At 45.3% G+C, this 14,245-nt stretch overlaps 1 protein-coding gene across 1 annotated transcript in view; it reads right to left on the minus strand.

The window, feature by feature from the left end:
* AMOTL1 (angiomotin like 1) overlaps positions 1 to 14,245 on the minus strand; it is a 58,094-nt gene that overhangs the window by 25,317 nt on the left and 18,532 nt on the right. The window contains 3 exon segments of the mRNA XM_030455230.1: positions 3 to 92; positions 701 to 845; positions 5,625 to 5,913. Coding sequence (XP_030311090.1) covers positions 3 to 92; positions 701 to 845; positions 5,625 to 5,913 — 524 coding nt within the window.

Below are 14,245 nucleotides of genomic sequence, written 5' to 3' on the forward strand. Positions count from 1 at the left end.
ACTCTGAGTGACATAAAGGCCCTCTGTTGATTTATCCTCATGCCCATCGAAGTCTCTGCTGGCCAACTGCCTATTGGCTGTCTCCAGACGTTCTGCAAAAAACAGGAAATACTTGAAGTATAAATATACGTATATAAATTTGTAGGCCAACCAAGAAAATATGATGCATGCCAGCAGAGCAGTATAAATAGACCTCTGAAGGAGGACATTAAAATGCAGGCTGACACATACATAAAAGATGAGGCCTTTGACCTCTTTCATGAAGCTGTATTGTTAAGATTTACAGAAACTGGGGGAAAAGCCTCTGCCACCCATTGCTGATATGTCTGAGCAGTTCATCTCTCAGGCTGTTCAAAATGCACAAGGCACTTGCAATCTGAATCATCCAGCTTTGCAAGGGGATGGCTGCCTTCCCACAGTGGAGTGCAGCCCCTGATGCAGCCAGATGCCGTGGGACACATAATAGCTCAGAGTCAAAGTCATGGTCAAAAGCACTGACTGGTACTTTGCCAGGTTTCTCTGCAGCTGGACGGGTGAAAGCAGCTTTGTCTTATGCCAAGAGCAGGGCCTGATTTCTCAATAAGTTTATCTAAAAAGTGTGTGAACCCACTCCTTTGAAGTCTGCTACTCAGAAGTTTCTGAGATATGGAACACCATGTCAATTGGGAAGAAAAAACCCACACAAGTAAGTGTAACATACCACGGAGATCTCTGTTGAAGTCATGAAGTCTCCTAATTTCTCCTTCGAGCTTGTTTCTCATTGCTTTGTCCAGAGACTCTCTCTTAGTGGTGGTCTTGACCAGGCCCTCATAAGCTTCTGAAATCCTCTGAATCTCTATTTCAAACTGCAAGGAGAGAGAGCTCCCATGAAAGCCTGTTAGACATAAATCCCATCCCAGTGCTTACCTAGCATGTCTTGATGGGGTGTAAGGGTTGGGGCAACGCCACTGCCACACCAGCCACCAGCCCCACAATGACCAATCTCCCCAGTGGAAGATGTCAAAAAGCTCCAGTGGTGCTAGAGGCTCCTGCAGTGAGCAGTGGAGACCTGAAAATGCCCCATAAGGCAGTTTGCCACCCCACAGCACCCCCATTGGCAGCTCCCAATGAGCAGGGGATGGGCTTGGCTTGACACAACCATTCAGTTTCCTTCACTCTATGCTTTAACACCATCCAAAAGGAGAAATGAAGAAAATAGCCTACTTGTGTGGACTGGATTCTTTCCTATAGAGGTATCTGAGAGGCAAGATTTTTATTCTGCCAGATCCTTGACACAAAACTTAGCTCTAAGCTCTGTGCCACCAGAAAAGCTTTAGGCTTGGTTCTGACCACACATCAGTCTTAAAACTACTGTGGTCCACTCCCTTCCATCCTTGACCAAAGACTCTTCTGTCCAAAAAGAGACTATAGCAGATCAAACCAATTGTTTTGGGTTTTCAATCTTATCTTCATCTCCTTGAAATCTGGCACACTGCAAGCAAAGGATGTAGAGGGAACCCTTAGCAGTGAACTTGCATCTTAACATTCAAACCCAAAAACCTGACAGGATAGTCCCAGGCAGAGCTTTACTGTTCAGGTCAATTCCACCCAGCTCTTTTAATATCTAATGTCTTGTTAAGTGCTTTGCTGCAATCATTCCTGTAGGAATCTGCTCCTGCATGCCTAATGCTTGTGTTTGTCAGAAAAGCTTGATAATGCATGTGTACAGCTGGAAAACCAATAGATATATAGAGCCTCCCACATACCTTTCTAAATCTGGTGCTTTTTTAGCCTCTTGTGTCATGGGTGGGTTGGATTAGTGATTTGTGAAGCCCAGGTGTAAGCCCACCTCCTCTTGCTGTGGATGCAGGTCCCTCACCAGAGCTCATTAAACTTCAGATGTTTTTTTCCAGCTGCAGCACATACAGAATAAAGGTTCCAGGAACACAGGAGCTGTCATCCTGCTGCCTGCAGAGAAACCTGCAGAAGCCCTGATGATGAGGCCTCTCTGTCTGGATATAGCCCATGGACATACAGGACCACCAAGCCCCACACCAGGGAAAGCTGTGCAGAGCTGTGATGGGGAAACTCGGTTACTTTCTCCAGTTTCTGCTTTCAGCTGACTCAGGCACAAAAGCTGAAACAAGTGGTGATGAACAAAAGCCCATGGTGTGGCCCCACGACACCAGTAGCTTTGTATCAGTTCCTTGGTGGTTATCACATCACCTGTCTCACACCAGTGGTGATTTAACAGCTCACAGGTATTTCACAGACATACAAGCTGCTTCCCTACAGGTATGATGTTTAAAGGTATCATATGTAGATTAGTCCTCATATGACAGCCCTCTGCAGCTCCAAGAAGAAGATGACCTGGTGAACTGGCTGTGACACTCCTTCTTTGGTGAATTACAAATTTAATTATATTATTCTTTGGGTTTGGGTGGTTTTGGTTTTGTGCTTGTTTTTTTTTTTTCATTTTTCTGTTATGGCTTGGGTTTTTTTTATAGCAGGAGTTCAAGGAAGCCCCATTACAGTTTCCCTAACTACATCTAGAAAAGCAGGTCCTTCTTCCCCACCCCACTGATGCACGGCCAGGCACCAAGTGTATTCCCACCACTATGACAGCACACTTGGAGGAACACTGCATAAATCCAAACCTTCTTGAAATTCAGACTGAACCTTAACATGGTTCAAAAAAGCCAATGATTTTAGTCTTCCTCATAGCATATGAGAAGTAGAAATCGTGCATAGCAATGCAAGATTGTACAAAGCCTCATCAATAACTCTGAACTTTTTTGAGAAAACCTGTTTCATGTGAATTTTCCAGAATCAAAATGACATCTACACTAGATGCTCCAATAACAGCATAGTTTCAGCTACTGGATTCTGTACAAGCTTTTTCTTTAGATCTTTTTTTTCTCTTCCTATAAGTAGTTAGAGGCTATATTCAAGCTGCCTCGCTTTGCTCTCCTTGACCATTTGAACAGATTGAACTTCTCTCTCCTTGAAAGGAAGATTTGGCTTAGCAAAAATAAATTTTGAAGTACTTTCCTGAATTTCTTAACTACATGATCCCAACCAGAGACTGTCCTCAGCTGAGTGCCTTGATCCCCAGCAGTTGCCATGCCTTCCCTTCCTCAGGTGAACCACTATTTGCAGGAGAAGGTGCCTGCTCCAGAGTGCTCCTACCACTGCAAAGCAGATTTCCCAACACTGGAGGGGTTTTTCCACAGTCCTGCCCAGTCTGCCCAGCACTGCTGGTTACTGCAAGGGCTCTGCTCTGCCTGTTGCTTCCCAAAACACATCACCACACAAGTTTCTTGCAGCCCTGGATCCAAAGACTTGCTGCAGGAAAAGGAAGAACCTACATTAGCACTGAACAAAATTAAAGGGGAGCAGAAGAACAGTCCTAAATTGTGCAAGCATTTCTCAGCAGCTCTGGGATTTCCTTCTCCTTCTTCTATGGAGGGAAAAAACAGTTCAGCCTCTTCTCTGGTAGCAATCTTCTCTCTTTTGTCTGGTAGCTGCTAGAGCCAACCCATTCAAACAACCAGCCCACATGTATGGGGAAGAACCAGCCCAGCCTGGCAATTAAATTTCAGAAAGGTAACACCACCCATCAAACATAAATAGCACACAAAAAAAACAAACAAAAAACACTCAGAAGAAAATGTGAACAACTCCTCTCCCCAATTCTTTAGGTAAGAAAACCAGACAGCTTGTCAAACAGCACAGGGATTAATCACTACCTTGTACTTCTCTGCAAAAAGTCTGTTCAGACACGACTGAGAATTTTACAACCCTCAGGGCTAACCTGTTTGTACAAACACCCAGGGCTCCTTCCCCATCAAAATGATTTTCTTTAATTTCTTCTCCTGTTTTTTAATGAATATAAGTGATGGGAGTGTGGTTCTACCTAGAATAAACAAGTTACACACAAACAAGAAGTACTCCTGGTGACCCTTCTACTTCCAACAAGAGGAAAGAAGAGTTTTCAGACCTGAAGTATGCAATTTAACTCACTGCCATGTTTTCACAGGTGATGTTCAGCTGACACTGAGGAAACAGAGGAGGACTTGGCCTGTCCTTGTGTTCATACACAGAAAAATGAGCATAGGAGGGATACTGTGTGTTAAGGCTTTAGTTCAGGACATTTTCCTGAAGGAAGGATGCACTTGAACATGCATTTAACTTTAACACTTCACTTACATTCCCTCAAAGGTGAATGGGACTCGAGTCCACACTCTGTTGACTGAACTGAGACTTCAATTCATGCTTTAATACCTTCCTGTTAGTGTCTGATGCATGGGGTATCCAAGATAAAGACAGAGCTATTTACAAGAGTGTAAAAGGAAATCAGAATATTTTTAGGCCATCATACTCAAATATAATTCATTTAACAAACAATGCAACTTTTGTGAAATTAATAGCTGGAATATTTCTTTTTTGCCCATGAAGGCCATAGGAAATTTAGCATTAAAATCTTTGCAGACATCTTTGCAAATAGTTAATGTTGCTGCAAACATTTCTCAACTAAGTTTAGGAAACTCTGTGAGTAAATTCAACTCATCTGGTTGCAGGTGAGGAGGTTGAAAAGATGACAGCAGCTAGAAAACAACAGGTCTTTTCTAACCTGTTTGAACAGACTGTCAAGGATTTTTCCCAAAGCTGAGGATGAGAAATGATATCTCAGAGCTGCCTCTTCCTGTGAAGGGTGTCTACAAGAACATCCTGATCCCACACTGCATAGAAAAAAATTGAGATCTTATTTAGACTTAAATTCAAAGAGAAATGACCTGCAGCCTGAGCCCATTTGTGTATAAGCATTGGAAAGACATAAATTAAATACCAGTGTAGGATCCTAAATAACTCATTTGGGCCCTTGGACCCAAAGCCAGCAGATCTGGGAAACATCTCTGCATTGCCTTCAGTGAGCTCTCATTTTTAAGCAATGTTTACTTTTAATTTGAGTCTTCCTCTTGTCACCCCAGGCAGAGCACAAGACATGGCCCTTCTCCACTGAAAATGCCAGCTTGCATACAGAAAAAAGGATCTCTTTGCAAAAGGATTTTTGAGCAAAATCTTTACCAAATGCTTATTTCATATTAAGAGGGCAGTGCTTTCTGAACCAAGATGTTCAAAGGAAGGTGTCTAACAACAGCTCTTAGAAACTCATAGAGTAGCTTCTGAAAGCCTCTGAGACAATCAAGTTAATGCATTTAAAACAGCAGGCAACCCCAATGACACTGTTGCTAAACTTCCAAAGAGTGTGGAGCTCCAGGAAAGCATATTGTGGTGGACAAGGCCACTCAGGAGAGATATGGCCATGGTCTTCAAATGCTCCTAACTCACAGACTCTACCCATGGGAGACTTCCAGGGAAAGCTCTGGTGAGGCTGACACAGATCCCCAAATGAGAGACATCTGATGGGCTGTCCACTTTCACCTTAAAGGCAGGAAAGCCCAAAGGACACTGGGCCCAGGATTACACTTCTGAGAGACCACCATCATGAGGTAATATTTAGAGGTGGCCACTGGTGTGTCCCTATTGCTGTGGCAGGACTATGAAGAACAGCTTTGGGGACCAGCTTCAGGAGCATGAAGATGGTTGCCCTGCACAGGTCTCACCCCCACCTTTCCACATACCTTCTGCAGCTTGTCTGCCTTCTCGTAGTACCCCTCCAGCTCCTGCCTCAGCACGTGGTTCTCCTCAGAGAGCATCTCCACCATCTGCTGTGCCCTCTCCACGATGGCGAAGGCGTCAGGCGTCAGCTGCTGGCCCGGTGGCGTTGGTGTCGGTGTCTGGGCAGTGGCAGGGGCTGGCAGTGGTGGCAAAGCTCCCGGGAGCAAAGGGCCACCAGTGGCAGTGGCCTGCGAGGACATGGGGCTGTGCTGCTGGGGTGGAGGTGGTGGGAAGGGCACCTGGCATTGTCGGCTGTGAGGAGACACATGAGGGAAGGCATTAGAGTTGCTCGCCCTTGAAATGCTCAGAGAAGCTTTCACCTGATGACTGCATGGTTTATTGATAGGGTTATAACTGTACAGTGGTGATGCCAGTCCTCAGTCACTGCTAAGTACCAACAATCACAGCAGGGACTGGGTAAATTTTCTCCTCGCCTGCTCTTTACAGTGATGTATACATCTGGCATGAACAGATAAAAGAAGCATTGACTGGAAAGCAGCCTTTTTGCCTTGATGCACTACTAATATTTCAGCAGCCAGCCAGCCTCTCCCTGCCCCCGCTTGCCACAAACCCCACTGCTGAGCAGCATAATCCAGCAGGCCTGGGGGAACCACAAGGGATGCATTACTCACCCTTAGAACACCATTCCCTGCCTGGAGTGAGACCGACTGATCGGTCAAACTGGGAAGGGAAAGGAAGTGATGTGAGTGCAGCAGCTTCAGCAAGAGGCAGAGGGACGGGCTGCTGAGGAGCTGCAGGAGGCATCACCCAGACAATCATGGGTGATTTCATCACCACAGAAGCCACCTTCCAGAGCGAGACCTCATTGTGTCACTCCCCAGCTAACAGCATCCATCACACACGAGGCTCATCTCAGGGAAGGATAAGAAGTAAGCTGGAGGTGGACCTGCTCATGGTTAAGGCTTTCCAGCAGTGGGCAGCTCTTTAATCCACCTGACCCACAATTTGCAATGGCTGGAGGACAAACCAGGAGGATGATTTTGCAGGACCAGAGTCCCTCACTTCTGTCCTGCATTTCAGCCCTGTAAAGTTGGAAAGGGAGAACACTGTATCCGAAGGGGAAAATTCAGGCAGGGAGCAGCTCGGAGCTTGTCTGCACCAGACCCATCTCCATCCCTGCCTCACACAGCCTGCCTTGGAGCCCCATGCAGAGCCTCACTGTGCACAGGCTGAGCCACTCATCAGCCCCAGAGCCAAAGCTGTGAAATTTCTACACTGTGCTGTGCCAAGAGACTCAACCCGGACCACATGGGACATCTGGGTCAGAGCCTAGTGTGGCTTGAAAATAAGCTGGCTGCTGGACCTGACCTGAAGGCTGCAATCAAGCACCTTATGAAAGTTGTATTTTAGCTTAACCACAAGGTATTAGGCCTGCTGTAGCTACTGTTGCCTTCATTGCTGTACCCTACATGAGGCAGGAGACCTAAGAAACATCTGTATTTACCCTACGTGGCCTCAAAGATCCATTAATGCTACTTTTTAGACAGGAGATTTTGTGCTACATAAATACATAAGTATGATTATTGCTGTCTTCAACACCTATACTGCTTTTCAAATTCTGTTTTTCTCGGCATTGGCTTAGTTTTACTCATAATAACCTGTCATTGCCTTCAGCTGCATGGGAACAAGATAAAAAGCAAAGGTAATTTTAAAGCCCTGCCCTAAAAGCAAACGGCAGTGCTGTAACAAGCTGGTCCCCACCAAACAGCTCAACAGTGAGGAAAGCCAGCATGTCAGTCGTATCTTCTGTCCAAATTAGAGGGAGAGCAAACAGAGCCCTGCAACCTCCCAGACACAGCCCTGTATTCCCATCCCTGCGCTTGTTCTGCGCCCAATGCATTCCTGGTTCCACAGGAAGGTATTTCAGTGGAGCCAAGGCCACAGATGAGCCATTCCCAAATGCAAGCACTCTGCTAGCTGGCTGGCAGCACAGGGACACTGTGTCCAAGCTCAGTGTCCTTGGGAAGAAGATCCCAGACAGTGCAGTCAGCACTGGGGAAGCCTGTGCTGTATCCGCAATGGCCTCCAGACGGCTTTTCCCTGCATGACACAGACCTAAGGCCATGTCTGCCCAGGCAAATTAAACATCCCTGGAAGCTGCTCAGGAGAACAGGAGAGTGTCCATTCCCCACAGTCTGCTCCAAGGGCAACGAGGGCTTGCTCTCAGCCCTGGGCACGCTATTTGTCTGGCAGAGAAGCAGACTAATGACTAAGGAGCTAAATGTCTACAGAAAGTGGGTAACACTTTGCAAAGGACAGGAAGGCAGGGAGGTGACATACGACACTTCACGTATGGCCAACTAAACATACAGTAAGTCACAGAATCATGAAATGGTTTGGGTTGGAAGGAACCTTACAGATCACCTAGTTCAACTCCCCTGCAATGAGCAGGGATATCTTTCCCTAGACCAGATTGCTCAAAGCCCCATCCAACCTGGCCTTGAACACTTCCAAGAAGGAAGCATCCACAGTTTCTCTGGGTAACCTGTGCCAGTGCTTCCTCTAAATCTACTGTCTTCTGGTGAGAACTGTTTCTCCTTGTCCTATTGCTACAGACCCTGATAAAAAGTGTGTCTCTCTTTCCTATAAACCCCCTTTAAGTGTTGAAAAGATAAGATAACATCTCCCTGGAGCCTTCTCCTCTCCAGGCCAAACAATCCCAGTTTTCTCAGTCTGTCTTCATAGAAGGGGTAGTCCAACCCTCTGACTATTTCTTGTGGCCCTCTTATGGACCCACTCCAACTGCTTGTCCTTCTTGTGCTGCAGACTTCAGAGCTGAATGCAGTAATTCAGGTGGGATCTCATGAGAGAGGATTGGAGGGGCAGAATCATCTCCCTTGACCTGCTGGCCACACTGCTTTTGGTGCAACCCAGAATACAATTGGCTTTTCTGGGTTGCAATCATCCACTGGGGGCTCATGTTCCATTTTATATCCACCAATCCTATCCATTTTATATCTCCAAATCCTTCTCTGCAGGGCTGCTCTCAATCCCTCTGTTTTCCAGCCTGTATTTATTAGGGGATTGTTCCCACCAGTGTGCAGAACCTTGCACTTGGCCTTGTTGAATTTCATGAGGTACACATGGTCTCACTCCTCAAGCCTGTCAGGGTCCCTCTGGATGGCATCCTGTCCCTGCTGGGGGATGTGCTGCACCACACAGTTTCATGTCATCTGCAAACTTGCTGAAGGTGCACTCAATCCCACTGTCTATGTCATCAATGAAGATATTAAATAGTATTGATCCCAGTATGGACCAGTCAGAGACCAGTCACTATTTTCCACAGGAACATTGAGCCATTGACTATAACTCTCTGGACATGGCCATCCAGCCACTCTCTTATCCATCTAACTGTTCATCCAACAAACCCATAGCTCTCCAATTCAGAGGTAAGAATGTTGTGGGAGGCTGTATCAGAGGCCTTACAGAAGTCCAGACAGATGACATTCTCAGCTTTTCCCTCATCCACTGATGCAATCACCCCATCACAGAAGGTCCTTGGATTAGTCAGGCACAATTTGCCCTTGGTGAAGCCATGATGGCTGTCTCTAATCACCTCCCTGTATTTGAAATATTTCAACATAGCTTCTAGAAGGATCTGCTTCACGATCTTTACCTTCTCTTAAAAAACATTGTGAAGTTTTTATCTGTCATCACTGGTGAAAGCTCTGCTTACTGTGGCCCTGGTCACCCATCCCATGCTGCAGAGTGCACCACAGTGACAGCACAGTGGCATGGAGGAGAGGGAGAAAGGAAACTACAGCAGCTAGACAAGAACACCCTTCCCTTAATGCCATGCTAGCTGACACCAAAAACCATCCCACCCTGCCCGAGGAGAGGATGCTACTGCAGCTTTTTCCTCTGTACTGACTACAACAATTTGCTGCAGCACATGGCACTGCCTTAGCCCTGGAAGGCATTCCAAAGGGGACCATGTAATTTTGATTCAGGGTGTTGGGCTCCTTTGCTCTCCTGTGATTATCACCAGAAAGGAAAGGAACGTGCACCCTCCAAGGCTGACTTTCTGGCTGGTGTATCTGTATTGTGGCCTTCAGATGGTGCACAGCAAAGCCCAGGGCTGCAAAAGGAGGAACATCATGACCTCCCCTGACATCCTCTCAATGAGGTGGGTCCAAGGTGGCCCCAGAGGTTCTGGACACTGGCATTGGGCTAAGATGTTCCCTGCTCACTTGCCTTTGAAGAATACTGCCACTGACCACTTCTTCCCACTGCTAGGACCTTGCAGCAGGATGTCCTGGGGGGTCTCACTGACCTAAGGAAGCTGATGTTACTTTCTTGAGACACAAGCCACATCTCCTGGCAGTGCCTGGCAACCCAAAGCTGTGCAAGCCAGTGAGCCCTGCACCACGGTGCTCTGCAAACTGCAAGGACTGCTGACCATGGGCAGAGCTCTCACACCATCCTCACAGTACCCCTTTCCTTCTGGTGTTCCAGCATGTAAAACTCAGCATCCTGCACCTGTCAAGGGCTGGAATATTTTTTTGCTCAGAAATCTGAACAATAAAGAACATCATGAGCAAGGGATCCCACTCATGATGCAGAAGATGCTCTACAAGCGTGTGCAAATGCAGCCAAGCACATGGCACCTCCTCAGGTCTCCAAGTGCATGTTTTTCCATGGCAATAAATTCAACTAAGTGTAAGTTTATCTTCACCAAAACAAAGGCCACAGCTGATTTTATGCAACTAAAAGCCCCGCTGTCTGGACAGTTGTAAATCACTACAGACTTGCTACAGGTACAGATTTTCTCACTTCTTTATGGAAATAGCTCACAGAAGTATAATTAAATTGACCTCTGAATCTAAACCAGTGGATGTTGGTTGGTTTTTTTTGTTTTTCATAATGAAGTAGTGCAATCTTTTGTCATAGATACACCCTTCAAATGCTTGCAGGAACTTTTGACACTGTATTTTAGCAAAACCTCAACCTCCCATCAATTTAATGATTCCACGTGCACTGCAATGTGTCTACCTTTATGCTACAGAGAAGAGGGATCCTCAGGATCTCCATTTTCTTGAACTGCAAACCACTTATTGAGCTACTAGAGATTTACATCCTGTAGCAGCAGCCATGAGTCAGCATCTTCACAGCCTGGGCCACAGAAGAGGTTCTCCAAAATGTTTTCCAATTTGGAAATGGAGTGGGCACAATTGACATTATGCCTTTGGAAACACAGTTGTTTAACATAATGACCATGTTTCTGACTTTCCTTTCACTTGTTTAATCTGTCCCAATTTATTTCTGACTTAGCCAGTTGCAATATCTGAGCATATATGCAATAAAATCAACACAGTAATTCACATTAGCAAATTAACATTTCTAGAAACAGGAGAGATGTAACATCAGCTCAGTTCAAATCCAACTTCTCATGTAAAGCTCCAAAGAAATGAAGTAATCAGGATTATCCTGAGCTCCTTCAGGCTTAGTAAAGAATGACATTCTCAAAATGTTTTCACTGTATTTTAAATGTTGGTCTTACTTTGCATTAGAGCAGGCTTAAAATCTTCCACCCAAACACATTCTCATCAAAAATCACTCTTCTCAAAAGCATGAAACTGTGGGACAAGTTTTAGATATCTTTGCAACATTCAGCTACATTTCTATTGAAAACATGGTATTTAGTTGACACTGTTGTACAAGTAGAGCTCCTATATGCTTCTGCAATGCAACATAAAGAAGAAAAGAAGAAAATAGTAAGGAAACAGCTTTTTTTTTTTTTTAGGGAGCATCAAGAAGGTAGTGAGCTTTCCAAGGGCTACCATACTAGGGTCACCAGACTGCACTCTCTAAGTAATGTACAGCTTGTGATACACATAATAGCTTGATATACATAGCTTGCAATAGAATCACAGAATGTTTAGGTTGAAAGAGACCTCCAAGATCATCCAGTCCAACCTTTGACCAACACCATAAACTAACTACTAACCCATGTCCCTAAGGCCAGGGCCAAACACCTTTTAAATGCCTCCAGGGATGGTGACTCCACCACTGTCCTAGGCCAGTCCAATGCCTGTCTTCAATACAATGTCTTCACACTACAATGTCTTCAACAAAATACTTGACCACAACATCACTTCCATGAGAAACTCGTCAGAATTCAGTGAGGCCATGCAAGCTCCCAAATTTAAGCATGGTCTTAATACACCTCTTCTACTGGAACCCCTGGAACAAGAATAACCAACACAGAGAAATTTGGGGGGATTTGTATCTGTATGTAGGAATAAGAAACCCTGATAGGGCAATTAATGATAAGCCCACTTGCTTTATCAATATAATAATAAATACAGAGTAGCAACTGCTCAATAAAGCAGGGCAGTATTAGGAAGTAGTAAACCAAAACTTCCTGTGAACATTCTGGAAAGGAATGTCCACCTCTGTCTGGCTACAGGGACAATGCAGCTCTCCTCTGAGTAGGGAGGGAGAGAGGCCAGTGAAGAAAGGACTTTGTTTCAAACATACTATAGCATTCATCATTAAAATGCCCTCCTAACCTATTTAGCTCTTGATTGCTCTACCTTCCTCTATCCCTAGGGCAGACTACTACTACTACTACTACTACTTCATCTCTTCGAAGCCTCTCCCAAGGAACTTCATCTCACACCTTACCCCATCTACTGTGGACACCCTCGCTGAAAACAAAGTGAAAGAGACATTTCTGGGGTGCAGTTCTTGGAAGCTGCCTTAGGCTTTTACCTTTCAGTGCTGCTCACTGACTGGAAGCCTTGAGTCTTAATACCAACCTCAGACCCAAGTGTCTACATGACTTCAGCTACAGTTCCTGCAGTCATGAAGCAGACTTCAAATGCCATTCTTTGTAGCATTGAATAACACAGAGAAATAGATGTTGCCAGTATGTGGAAAAAGTATGGAATACTGGGAAAGTTTATAAGCCCAGCCTGATGGTTATGGTGCAAGGAAACACAGTTACAGACCAATCATTAACTGCTGATATAGCCAGAAGTGGGAGAGGATTTTCCATAGTCGAGATGTAGCCCTCATGTGTCCTCTGGATTATGGACTAAGCAACAGTTGCAGCACCTTGTAAACACAAAGGTTTCTGTCAAAACCACTTTGCAGACTTGGACTCACATCTCCAGAGTTCACTACTTTGGGAGTGATGTTTGTCAGTGCTAGGAAGACTTGGCCTGGCTTCACTGGGGGATGGCTGCATTAAGATTTACAGGGTAAAACTATCATCTGAAAAGACACATGCAGTATTAAACCTATCTGTAACTAAGAGATGAACAGGATACTGCATTTCTTTACAGGGATCGAGCTCTCTTTATAAAGCCCAGATGACTTTCTGCCTTGATCAAATTCTGTGCTCCTAGTGGAACCAACCAGGACAACCCGGAGGGTAAAGGGAAATGACATGGGCATCACTCAAGCCATTGAACATCTTCATTTCCCTTTCATATATTGTAAGGAAAGGCAGACAGACCAGAAGGAGATGATACAAAACTCTTCTGCAAGTCTATCTGCATTCACAGCAGCTGGAAGTGCAGCCTCCAACCCACTCCTGTGGCTAGGTTACCCTCACTGAATAACACCAGAAGTCACAGAGATCACAGATCACAGAGATCACAGAGTGTTAGGTGTTGGAACTGACCTCGAGAGATCGAGTCCAACCCCCTTGCCAGAGCAAGACCACCCAGTGTAGGTCACACAGGAAAACGTCCAGGTGGGTTTTGAATGTCTGAAGAAAAGGAGACTCCACAACCTCCCTGGGCAGCCTGTACCTCACAGTACCTGGGCAGTTCTGTCACCCTCACAGTGAAAAAGCTTTTTCTTACATTTACACAGAACTTCCTATGCTCCAACTTTCATCCATTTCCCCTTGTCCTATCATTGCTCATCACTGAGAAGAGCCTGGTTCCATCCTCCTAACACTCACCCTTTACAAATTTGTAAACATTTATGAAGTCACTCCTCAGTCTCCTCTCCTCCAAGCTAAAGAGACCCAGCTTCCTCAGCCTTTCCTCCCAGTCAGCTTGGGTGTGACATCCCCCAGCTCACCCACCTACCTGGGGTGTCTCAGGGAGGAAAAGGAGCTCCTTGTAGTTCCCTCAGCAGCCATAGATGTGTGGTTGATTAAGTCAACATTAATGTGTTGCCTGAAAGCAGCAGTAATGTGTGTGTGTGGGGTTAATACACAAATACCCAGAAAACCCACAGACTATTCCATTAGGTTAATGTCTATATCCAGGCAGGGTGGAATTTTCTGAGGTACATAAAAAACTGGGATACCTTTAAAAACAGCCCAGATTTTCTTCCATTGCATGCTGTTTTTTAAAACACATGGATTAAATCAGAATAAAAAGGTGCCCTCCTGATTGACGTCTCATGAATGAAGTCCCCTCAATAAGCAGTGATTCTAGTTCAAGACTTCATTTGCATTATACACACTTTTTATTACTGGTGCAGAGGAAGAAATCATTTTGGATAAAAGACACCCAGGATCTGACAAGGGCCACTGGGAGCAATGAATTCACTGCACTAAGTGATCAACCTTACTGCTTATGCAGGGCACAGAGAAACAATA

Source organism: Calypte anna, chromosome 1, assembly GCF_003957555.1.
Source record: "Calypte anna isolate BGI_N300 chromosome 1, bCalAnn1_v1.p, whole genome shotgun sequence".
Classification (NCBI taxonomy): domain Eukaryota; kingdom Metazoa; phylum Chordata; class Aves; order Apodiformes; family Trochilidae; genus Calypte; species Calypte anna.